The 12247-nt window shown below is 41.8% G+C and overlaps 1 protein-coding gene across 4 annotated transcripts in view; it reads right to left on the reverse strand.

The window, feature by feature from the left end:
* The window catches only part of atrn (attractin), a 148329-nt gene that overhangs the window by 77173 nt on the left and 58909 nt on the right, over window positions 1–12247 (reverse strand). For all 4 annotated transcript variants that reach the window (XM_023352309.1, XM_023352312.1, XM_023352311.1 and 1 more), the window contains exon 25: window positions 3811–3872. In XM_023352309.1, coding sequence (XP_023208077.1) covers window positions 3811–3872 — 62 coding nt within the window. The remainder of the gene's footprint in view (window positions 1–3810; window positions 3873–12247) is intronic.

The following is a 12247-nucleotide window of genomic DNA, read 5'->3' on the forward strand; positions in this document are numbered from 1 at the left end:
GCAAACGGGGACGGGAAGAGGGGTTGGGGCTTCCTAACTTTAGGCTCTCTGCTCATCGGTGCTAAAATCAGTGGCAGCCGGCAAAAAAACACACAAACAAAAAAACAGCAAGTCAGAGAGGGAGTGGCAGGTTGGGAGTACAGAAAACGGGGGCAAAGGGGAAAAAAGTGTGGAGAGAAAACGGAAGGCGAGGAGCAAAAAACGGAGAGCCGGAGATCAAAAGGAGATGGAGAGGAGAACAGGAAGGAGGATCTGTGAAAGAGGAGGAAGTGAAGATGGTTGACACGGAAGGAAAGGCTGAACCATTTTTGTTTGTGTGTTTGTTTTTACTTTATTAATTGTTGTCAAGTCGGCTTCCAACAGCGGGCACGACTTGTTCACAACAACCGCTGACAAAACGATTCGGTGCTGGCAGGTGTGGAAATACGCTGGCATCATCAGCGGCAGCTAAGAGCAACATCGGTACAAAGTGACAGAGACAGACGTAGGTCACCTTAGATGCTGATCGCTGTCAAAGCTCAAGCTTTTCTTCAGGCGGAAATGTAGCTTAAGATAAATGGTTTGGAAAAAGGATTCATATCACTGTCACTTTTTGGGATTTTGTCATGTGACAACCACAGACGGTAATGTTTTATGGCTGTGCTTTATGTCTATTAGTGCAGCTGAAGAAGAAAGCCAAAAAATAAGGCCAAAAACTGAAAAGTGTGGCATGCATTTGTGTTAGGGGTATACAGACTGCAGTTTGCTGGCCGATCACCGACTGACCGTCCTGAGGATTACAAATTTGGCTGATACCATTTTTCTTTTTTCTGAAAAGTTGCAAAACATAGCATCAAAATTGCTAGGTTGGCAACAATGGGCTGACTATTGTTGTAACGGTTATCAGTCAATCAGCCCTCTCTCTTGGGGAAGACCAAAAAGGAGAGACTGATGAATCCATGAAATCATCGGCCAATCAGCGATCCCCCAAAATTAAGAAAATCTCAGCCAATTTATCGGCCGACTAATTTGTTGGTGCGCCCTTTTGTCTTATTTTATACAAGTAAACTTTGAAAACATGAGGAGTAACCTGCTTTACAAAGCAACAACATGGTAAAACATGCTATTGTCATTTCAATTTATATAACCAAGTAGCAGAAAGTGAAATATTGGACAGTAGCTGCAACATTAACAGGAATAGCCATCCAATCAGAGACCCAGGGATCTCTTTTTTCCCCTCTTTGCTTTCCTTCAAAATTAGCCAGCATGCTATTTCTTTTACAAATATGCTATTATTATCAAAGGGCATCAGTAGGATGTTGACCTAAAGTAACATGCTCCATTCACTATGAAAAAATCAGTCATATGTATCACCAACAGGTTGACAAACACTAACTCACTCCATTCAGTTTATTAGGTTTAGTTTTTAAATCAAAATGAACTAAAATTCTACTTTTAGCTAAGATGCTAACATTAGCATGAGGGCTATGGCCAGTATGTTGATCTGCAGTAATATACTCCATTCAGTATGAAAAAAAAAACAATGTTAAAGCTAATACTAGCTAAAATGCTAAAGCTAGCTTAAATGCTGTCATTGTGCTAGCTCACTATTTTTTTTGACTGACTCATTACAACACGTGTGCCATTTTAGTTTTTACTTCTGTCTCATTTGCCTTCTTCTATGCTTTTGCTTCACCTGATTTTATTTAGAGGAACCAGTGTAAAGGGGTAAATACAAATATACACCTCATACAAAATGAAAATCATGCTAGTTTTCTTCTTACTTCAGTTATTCATCACTTTGTGTTTGTGGATGCAAAGTGACAGAATGTAGATAAAGGAGAGAAGGATGAATACATGAATGGTAAATGGTTCCACTATGTTTATACCATGAACCTCAGCAAAGAGAAAGATTCTTCATTGTGTCCACAGTGTTTATAAATGGCTGTTCACATAAAGTAATGTACTGAGTCCAGAAAAACAAGGAGAAAAAAAAAAGTCCTGTAGTTCTCTTGTGGGCGGCACGCACACAAAGAAACACACTTGTAGGACACCAGAGAGAAATCACACACATCCAGTCAACCACAATGCGGACACTTGTACTTATGGTCCAGTTCATTTTTAAAATCAATAACACATTACAGCAATTCCTGCAGATGTACAATTCAGGCCGCCCAACAACAACAGCAGCGACAACACACACACATTTTCAGACCTCCTCCAGAACAAGCACATCCATAATTACAAAGCACCCCGGACTTATAAAATGTTCAGATTTAGCACACTACATAAAAAAAAACATGTAAGAAATCTGCTCCGACAACCATTTTTGTGTTGCTAAAAAGCAGCAGTAGGCAGTTCTGAAGCTGTCACCTGCAGTGGTGAGGCAAGACTCCTGACTCGCGCTCAGTTCCACAGAGATGCACAACCTTCCTGCTTTCATTTCAATCTTTCCACGCTCATCAGCACTGTTTCCTGCTGCAGCAGGCAGTTGTTTCCAGGGAAAGTAGAAAAAAAATTTTTCTGTGAAACCCTCTGCATTCTACCTGCTGGGGGAACCTCGTGTCTGGCAATGGAGAATGGTTGGTTGTTCAGTGTCTAAATGAGGCTAAAAGCAGCGCAGTTGCAAATGTATTTATAAGTCTTGAAACTTTTTCACAATCTTTACCACAACCAACTTGTCCAAACATTTTTAAAGCTGTAAATCTGAAGCAAGTGGCCTGAATTTGTCTTCAGTCCCCTGATCCAAGGTCTTTGACACACTTTAGCCCTTTCTCCATTGTCATGTCTCACTGCAGCTGTTCAATATCCGGTTGACATGGTATCCACAAGTACCGTCTTCACTCGTCCAGTGACCCAACTCCACAGGCCAAACAACTAATGCAGTCTGCTGCCAGTCCATGAATGAAGTCTGCTGCCAATCGAATCGTTACCTAGCTTGCACCACCATTTGGTTTCAAAAAAACGGGGGAAGAACTGCGCTGGATCTGCAATTGGAGATGAATCTGGGAAAGGTTGACTCCTAAGAACCAATTAAAACCTGTGGACAAGGGACTTTTGACATAAACTGTGCCAGTGTGGCTCTGGCTGTATGTCTGGTGTCACTTTTCATCTGGAAGGTGAAACTCCATCTAGTCCATCTGCCTATCAACTCTAGGCAAGTAGGCAGTGGAACAGTATTGCCACCACCACGTCACCATAAGGATCGCAATATTGTATTGATTAAAGGACAATCAGTATTAATCTTTTGGATTGACAATACAGATAAATTTAAAAGTATGTTTGTGTGCGACGTAGGAGACAATGTCCTGTCTTGAGTTTGTTTGTGGATGCCGACAGCTAACCAGCAGCTGGAAACCAGTGAGTCACATTAGTTTCTCTCAGTAATTTCAAAAGATTTTTTGCCAACTTGCTCTCACCACACTAAACACACACGGATGCTGAACCCTTAAAAAAAAACACTTAACCACACATTACACATCTCAGAAAAGTTAATTTTCTGAGATGCTTCTTCAGAATATCAGTCATGTTAAATAATCAGAGCTGTGAGAGCGGGGAGGATTTAAGAGCTCAACAAGTGGTTGAAGAAGGCAGGGAAAGAAGTGTCTCGACTCTGGGGTGGATTAAGATGGTCCGAAAAGATTCTGCTTCTTGAACAGATCCTATCTGAAAGTGGCCGACTAAAATGGCGCTGACATTTTCCTTCCTAGCCTTTTGAAGCCGGATGGAGTGCGGATAAACTGACCTGTCACCTACAGTCAGTGTGGGGAACGTGTGCTGCGAGGGACTCACGGGTCTCCAAGCCTTCATGTGTGTGTGTGCTGTGCTCACCTGAAGAACGTGACAAAGAACTGCACCAGGTCCATAAAGTTGCTGTGCTGGGAAAAAGCAATCTGTTAAAAAATAGAAAAAGGTGGAGAGAGAGAGAAAAAAATAGTTAGAAATCAGGTGGTACAAGGGAAATGTTACAACAAGAGGTTAGATAACATACATACAGATAGATAATGCCAGTTATTGCAAACACTTGATGGCAGATGCTGGGGTTGTACAACCAGTCATTAGCTTCGCTTAGGGTTTGAGAAGTTGCTTTCCCTTAATAAATTAAATCATTTTAAAATTCAATTTTTTATTTACTGCGGTTATTTTAGTCTGATATTAAATCTAAATCATTTAAGTGCCATGCAACAGCAAAAAGGAGAAGAATATGCAAAGGGGAAACATTTTTTTCACACCACTGTATGACAAACTACAAACATAGGTTTTCAAAGCCCAGATGTGAAGATTGTTTGTTGCGACTAATTTGTGGTTCATGTTTCCAAGTGGTTGTGATGTGTCAATAACGATACGCAGTGTTGCTGTAAGCCTTTCTTTATTTCCTTCAGACTTCGCCGCCGCAGCCACTGAAGGCTCCGAGTCAGTTATCTGATGCTCCAAACCAAACATGTCAACTAGACAACAAGCCGGCAGCGCTGCCTTTCAGCAACACACAGCCTGTCTGAGAAAATAAAAGCAGAAAATGAATGAATGAATAAACTTCATTCCTGAATACGTGGGCCGAAATATTCTCCATGTAATCATCACAAGTGCCCCTGCTCCAGCGACATCCTGTCTTAATCAAGGTTGCCAGGGGCAACGCACGCAGAGTCGTTCCACCTCCCCACCCCACTTTTCCCTCCTACAGCCTCCTACCTTCACCTCAAAGTGCCTCACGGTGAACCGCCAACCTGTGACGACGCAACACTGCCCCTCTCTGGCATCCCCAGGGTACTGCGCCCGCTTCATGAGAGCCCAGTTCTAAACACAAACTTTTGTGAACCGAAATGAAATTCTTGGACCATGCTCTCATCACCACTGCTGCTTACTATTCACCATAAAGGCTAAAGTTGACATGCAGATCTGAATGACCAGAGTCTACAACAACCCTAAATAGGTACGAGTGAACAAATGAGAGGTAACGAAACAAGATCAAGACGGTTGTGCGTTGATAGGTGCACAAGTGTTTTATTTGCACGTAATCAGCACCATATGGATCACCAAAGTGCAGTCGGTGGTTGCTGATGAGCTTCAAATCCTCAGAGAAACAACTTTCCTCCAGTCTGTTGATCACCGAAAATAACTTCAGAGGTGTTGCTAGGCTCACTGAGAACTTTCAGAAAGATGTCAACATCAAGGAAGAGGCTGGGGAAATGTCAGCTAACTTGTTAGGCGTCTAATTAGGAAAAAAAAGTTTAAAACAGTACCAACACTGCAGGCACTCTAGAGTTAATCTCTTGACAGACAAAAAAACAGACTAAATGGCACATGGGAAACCACAAAGAGTTCAAAATTTAAGATGTACACTGACTGAGCAAAAAAATCTGGGTTAAAAGAAAAGCAGGAACACTAATGCGTCATCACATGAGCAGAACTTATCTGAGAAATATTTCAAGCCTTGAACAGCTCAGAGAATATCATCTTTACAAAGAAACCTTCTAATTTAAATACAGAAAAATGGGAGTCAAATCAATCCATTCACACCAGACTGATGCAAATTCTAAAAGAAATTTGATCTCAAGCAACTCAGCCGAATGCATCAAGTTCCTGACTTTGCAGCAATTGCTCTTCCAGAGCGAGCACAGAGTTAACTTTGAAACAATTTGTCATACTGACAATGAATGGAGCGACAATGGAAAGGACAACTCCACTTTAACAGGAAGAAACCTCCAGCAGAGCCTGGGTAATGTGAGCAGCCATCTCAATCAATCAAGCAAACTTTACAGAGCACAAAGTGATTTACCGAGGGCAAGACCAGAAAGTTCCTCAAGAAATGATCACAATGATCAACTTAAGTAAACTGACAACACAAATATTCACAGGTAAAACAACAATGAGGAATTAAAAGAGAGAGTAATTAATTAGGAACTGTGGAAATACTTTTGTCGATTAGAGCAGTAAGAATACTGAAGATACATGTATATAAGGAGAAACATAATATATAATGTTAAAGAGAAAGGTAAAAAAAGAAAGAATCATTATTAATTGGAGAGAAAACTAAGAGACACAGGAGAAGTTGCAGAGACCCACAGCCAGGGTGGGAGAATTGGTTGACAGAAAAACTATAAAGTTTACATGTATGGAGTCATAAATGTGGCTGAAAGAGAGGCAAGACGAAACCTTGTTTAGCAAGACTTACTCAAAGTCCTATTTGCCACAATTTATGTAGGAGACGCAGCAAACATGTTGGCAAAGTTGACCTAGTCTGATGAGGTAGAAACTACACTTTCTGACCAACTTTACAAAATGCAATGTTTGGAAGATAAACCGTGTCCTTCAGGTTTAAGCCGTGTATAACTACTAGTTGGATCTTGGAGGTCAGTGTCAGCTCTCTGGATGTCCACCTGTTCTTGAGTTGGATGAAGGGGGACTCTTACTTTGTTAATTCTTGCCTCCACAACTACATTGGTTAAACCTTGCTAGTCAATGATGGTAGGTGAAAGACCGTACTTCTTCCAGAGGACTTCCATTTAGGGTGATTGGGCTGATGCTATTGGAAGTTGATTTTAAGGATTTTAGTTTTCTCCTTATGGATGATAAGTCCTACCAATGTACGATACATCAGTCTCCTCTTGCATTTGCTACTGGTTGTGGGAAAGAAGTGTGACCGTCTACTGAATTCCATTCCTGTGAAGTTTTCATGACCCAGTCAATGACGATGAGGAAGACGAATGGGGACAACAAGCCTCCTTGTCAAACTCCATTTTTGGAAGCTATTGGTATGTTGCCCTTTGTGGATCAATATAAAGGTTATGCCCTCATAGCTGGGATATTGTAGTACTGGAGATGCTTCCATAGGACCTTTCGATCCACACAGTCAACGTTTTTGTTGACAAAGTTGATGTACAACGTTAAATTTCTCTTTAAGGACTGTTTGACAATAATGCGTAGTGTTACAATCTCGTCCTTGCACGATTACTTCTGTCAGAAGCTTAATTGCTTGTCGTAGTTGTACATCAACAAGGTCATCCACTCAAGGAGGATGTGTTGGATGACTCTACAGATGACTACACTTTTGTAATGTTTCCAGTTGCTGAGACCACCTTTCTTAAGGTACACTACAGACTGACTTCTTCCAGTCACTCAGTAGCTCTTCTTTTTCCCAAAGCTTCTTGAAGAGTACAGCGTCCCCTCTGATATTTCCAGGACTACTTCCAGGGCCTCTGCAGGTATGTCGTCAGGTCCAGCAGCTTTCCTAATCTCTTCTCTAGTCAACTTGTCACAGTTGATGATGAGAGCTTTGTTGGCTGGGTTGATGGCTGATGGATTTGGTGACATGGGTCCACTTAGGACCTCCCTAAAGTGTTCAGATCATCAGTTCAATTGCTGTGCTAGTCCCTCCTTGTCTTTGCTGGGTCATCCTGGCTTGCTGTACTTTCCAAACTATTTCTTACGCGTGTCAGACCTGTTTCATACAACCGTTGTATGCTGCCTGTTCTTCTCCCCCTGCCCGTGCATCTATGCAGTCTTTGTCTTTCCTAATCCTCGTCTTCACTGCTCTGTAGTTGTTCTTTTTAACCAGCTTCTTTCATTCTCGGTCATTGTTCACTCAGCTGTGAACAATGTTTCTTAATTCCAACCACTTTTTCACAGGCTGTTATGTGTGTCTCTTTACCGGTCTGCCAATTTGTCTGTATACTCCTTTTGTCCTTTTCCAATTTCTTGTGCTTTTTTAGCACCTCAATGTTGTCCTTTAACTGAAAACCAAGCTCCTCCCTGACGCTGGTGACCTTTAGGTCGTCTGTCATAATACTTCACTCTACCATGTGTTGTTCTTATCCAATTCTTCTTGAACTTCAACTACATGTTGGCTACTACTAGGTGGTGGTTAGATGCCACATCCGCTCCTCTTCTAACTCTTATGTCCTGGAGGGGTCTTCTAAAGTTCTTGATAATGCAGAAGTGGTCTATCTGTGACACTTCAGACATACACAAGTGTTTTTAATAAACACATAGCAATCCTGTGATAAAAAAAAATGTTGGCGTCTGGAGAGGAAAACAGATCAAGGAATACCAGCAGGACTAAGCTCAAATCGAGAGCTACAGGGGAGCGGTTTAGATCACAGCTCCTTGAATGTGACAACCATGTATCATTTTCCCTCAGTCTCTCAATTATGCACCACTTTGTTCTGCTCTCTCACGTAAAATGCCAGCAAAACACAAAGTTTGTGGTCGGGACATGACAAAATGTGAGAAAGGTTGAGCATGAATAATGAAAATGAGATTCATCCCGAGACTTTATGAATAAATACAGCTAAAGCTTTAAATTATTAAAGAAAACCTTGTTGACTATGGCCCTGGAACTGCTTATTCCTTGTGACAGCCGCCTTAAAGAGCCACAGACTTCTCCGAGTGATTAGATGTACAGAATTCTCACCTACAACAACTATGAACCTCTGAAGGAAGAGGCCTTCAAAGGTTCACGAACAGCACCCCTGGGTCATGTCATCACTGCCTGACTCAATTTAAGAAAGTGCAAGCAGGCTGCCATGCCGACAACACATTTGAGAACAGCTATTGTTGTGGCTGCTCTCGAGTGTCAGCCGTGTTCAACAGGGGAGCATGAAGCCCAGGTGGTGCTCCTCTTGCGTGCCCGCTAGAGAAAGATACTCTATAGGACATGTTGCTGTAGGGTATCAAGAACGTAAATATTCAATATTCTTTTAATGGCTACTAGCAGCTATTTCATCTACACCGGAGCTTTGGCAGACAGCGACGGTATCGACGGGGAGCGACTCAACAGGTTCTACATTCAAAGAGCGAATGGAATCTCAACTTTAAACGTGACATGACTGTATTGCGTTTTTAAAAACTAGAATAGATTTGTTATGTCCCAGTGACTATAAATGAATTATGGCAGTGATTTAAGTACAAACGATCCTGTCCAAGATTTCCACACCTTTTTCATGTGAAATCTGTTCAAGGCTCAACTTTCTAGAGTTCTAACTCGTTTCTGTTCAGTTTAAAATTTATAAAATACAAACTTTTATTATGAATTTGAAGCAGATGTTTCTGCATCAGACAAGACACAAAGAATAAGTGAAAGAAAAGGACACGCAAAACAAGGAAAGAGTAAGTAGTAAAGTGAGATGGGTAAAAAGTAAATAGATTAGGAATGAAGGTCACAAGGAACAGAGGGAGTAAAGAAGGAAGCAAAGGACACAGGTAAGGAAAATATAATAAAAAAACAAGAAAGGAAGGCGAGACAAAGTAAGAAGTGAAGAACAATAGGAAGCAATGAAAGGAAGGAGAAAAAAGGAAAGGAGAGTCAAGTAAGATGTAGACAATAAGGAAGTCAACAGGGAAGCGTTAGCGGAATTAATGTTCATGATTAGCGCTTCATGTTAGCACAGCTAACTAGGTAATTAGTGGTGAAAAGACATTTAAGAAGCTATTTGAAAAGGAAACCATTGAGAGAAAGGAAGTGAGAGAGTTACCCATTTTCCGCAGGTAAGAGGAAAGCTAAACAGAGCTCAGCAAAGCGTTCTGCTTTATGTTTTTTAAGCGTGGAACGTCCATCAAACATGCCAGATCTGAAAGCATCAGAGGCCTTTTTGAAATGAGAAAGGTGCCGTAAAGGCCTACCTTCTGCAAATATACACAGCTACTGGCTTGTTAGTAATGCTAACCATGCTAACTGGGCTAATGACTAATGCAATATACCACAGGCGGATCCAAAATGACTATTTTGGCATCTCTATTTTTAAATGAGGGGGTCAAAGTTTTGCAAAATCAGACAACACTCTGTTTGGTGAATCCAAACTCGCCAAGACCACCGGGCTTTTCTGGGGGAAACCCTGTATATATGTATATAAATGTACACACATTTTTTTTTACCAGTACTATTTTTTCTTTCCTCAAATTATGACCTAGCTTTACTCGCTCTCTGCACACTGACAAAGCCTCCACTCCTGCTACCCCTCCTCTCAGATTGCTGTGAAGCACCAGGCGTCCACAGGCAGCCCAGATAAACACTCCACAGCTCCACAGAGTGGGGACCAGCCAGCCCATCGCTGCAGCTACTGCTGCTCCTCCGCAGCGGGGCATCAAATTAGGAGGCTGTTCTAATCTCCACCATATCATGACATGTTCATGTTCACCAAGACACAGAACAGGAGGATCACAGCTCTTTAATGTGATTAGTCTGGGATTTGTGTTTAATTACAATCATCATTAAATTCAGATCTATTCTTCATCGGGAGTGGGGGAAGAGGAAAAATAAATAAATAGAATCAAGGGGAACGGGGAACTCTTGGCTGACTAATTTCACCGCAATTGATTTTGTTTTCATGACCTGATTTGCTCGACACAGACGATGATGACATGAAAGAATTCAATCTCATCTTTTGGTGTCGGGGAGGGCAAAACAAAGAACGTATTTTTTTGTGATAAATGCCGGTGGTTTAATGAAACCGGCAGGTGGTTTGGTCGCAAAACTGGAAAACGCATGAGCTGCTATTCTTCTGATTTTCGAGCACGTGAAGGTGGACAGAGTCGGTGTGTGAGGAAAGTAAGCAGAGAGTTGTGTTAGAAGCCTGGAGAGTGGGCTTTGGCTTTCCGCACGCGGCCGTCTCTGAATGAAGCATGTGTTTCAATTCAACATTCCACTTTGCCCTTCACTCCTTCTCGGTCTGCCGCTTTTCCGATCTGCGCCGGAGGCACCCGCCACCTACGATCACACGCGCAAAAGGTCCAGCAGCAGGTCAGCGAAGGCGAGAGGAGCAGAGAGGAGAAAATGGAGGGCCGTTAGTAAGTGGTGGAAAATAGTTTGAGAAGAGCGGCGGCGCGAGGAGGAGGTGGAGAGGTTTACCTCAGCGCTGTGTGAAAAAGTCCTGCGCTCTTTTGGTTTCAGGAACAGGGGGTGATCTTCTACATGATCCCACCCAGTAAGACAGGAGATGAAGTGGATCAGAGCCGGATGAGGGGAGGAAATCCAGCGGGGCGGCGACGTGGACCACCTGAGGTTCTGAAGCTGAGAAAGACCTAAAATCCCCTCACACTGCACAGCTGAGCGTAGAAGATGGAGGCAGGATTGTGATCCCCCCCCCACCGGGCAGGCAGAGGGGGTCTGCACGGTGTGACCAGTCACATCACTCAGAGCTGTTTCAGGTGGAACGCTGTCAGGGCGGACTGCCGGGAGCGCCTCGCTTTCCCACCACACCGCACAAGCCTGCTAATGCTAACCGGGTAGACGTTCAGAGCCGACATCAGAACCACACAGGAACAATCCTCAGCATCGCAGCAAAACACAGAGCCGTTTATATTGTCTTATGATCCACAAGGCTAAAACTCGTTAAGTCTGAGCTTTTCATTTTTATCTTAAACTGTATTGATATTTATTTTTAACAGAGAAAGTATCTTAAACAAACATCAAACCTGCTATGAAAAGCATAAAACTTCTGAAATGACCTTATACAAGCTCTGAACTCAACTCTAGGGAAGAAAGGATATGAAGTACAGTTACAAGGAAGGAAGTAAAAGGAAGGAAGGAAAGAAAGAATGAGGGAAGGAGGAAATGTAGGAAGTAATAAGGAAAGAAAAAACAGGAAAGTAAGAAAATAAGGAAATAATGAACAAACAAAAAATGGAAGAAATGAAGTACAGGTAGAAGGAAGGAAGTTAAAAGGAAAGGAAAGAAGGAAAGAAAAAAGGAAGGAAGTAAAAAAGAAGGAAGAAACAAAGGAAGGAGGGAAGGAAATGAGGAAGCATGGTATGAAAGAATTAAGGAAGAATGGTATGAAGTAAGTAAGAAAAATGGATGTAAGAAAAGAAGAAAGGAGAAAAAAGAAAGAAAGGAAGGAGTGAACAATGGAAGGAAGGAAATGAAGTACAAGTAGAAGAAAACAAGATGTCTGGATATTTTGGGACAGAGGATAAAATCTGGAAGCACAAACAGAATACTTCCCCATTATTCTAGCACATATGGTACTGGAATGACAATGTTTGTTTTTTAAGTTGTTTTTTCTTAAACAGGCTTTTCTTGGCGGATACAGATTTCAGATTCTCTTTCAGGTTTTATTATTTTGAATCTTTCTCCAAAAGTTACAACCAGAGACAAATGAAATCACTGTAGGTTCTGTTTATGCCTCTATCCATCTAGAAATGGGCTCAAACTACATGCTATTGGTTGATGCATTGACCAAAAATAATAATACATTTTGTTTTACTGAGTGACGTCGACAGTACGCATCTTAGATTTATTCACACAGTAAATATTAGCTAAAGCCTTGCGACA

Source organism: Xiphophorus maculatus, chromosome 19, assembly GCF_002775205.1.
Source record: "Xiphophorus maculatus strain JP 163 A chromosome 19, X_maculatus-5.0-male, whole genome shotgun sequence".
Classification (NCBI taxonomy): Eukaryota; Metazoa; Chordata; class Actinopteri; order Cyprinodontiformes; family Poeciliidae; genus Xiphophorus; species Xiphophorus maculatus.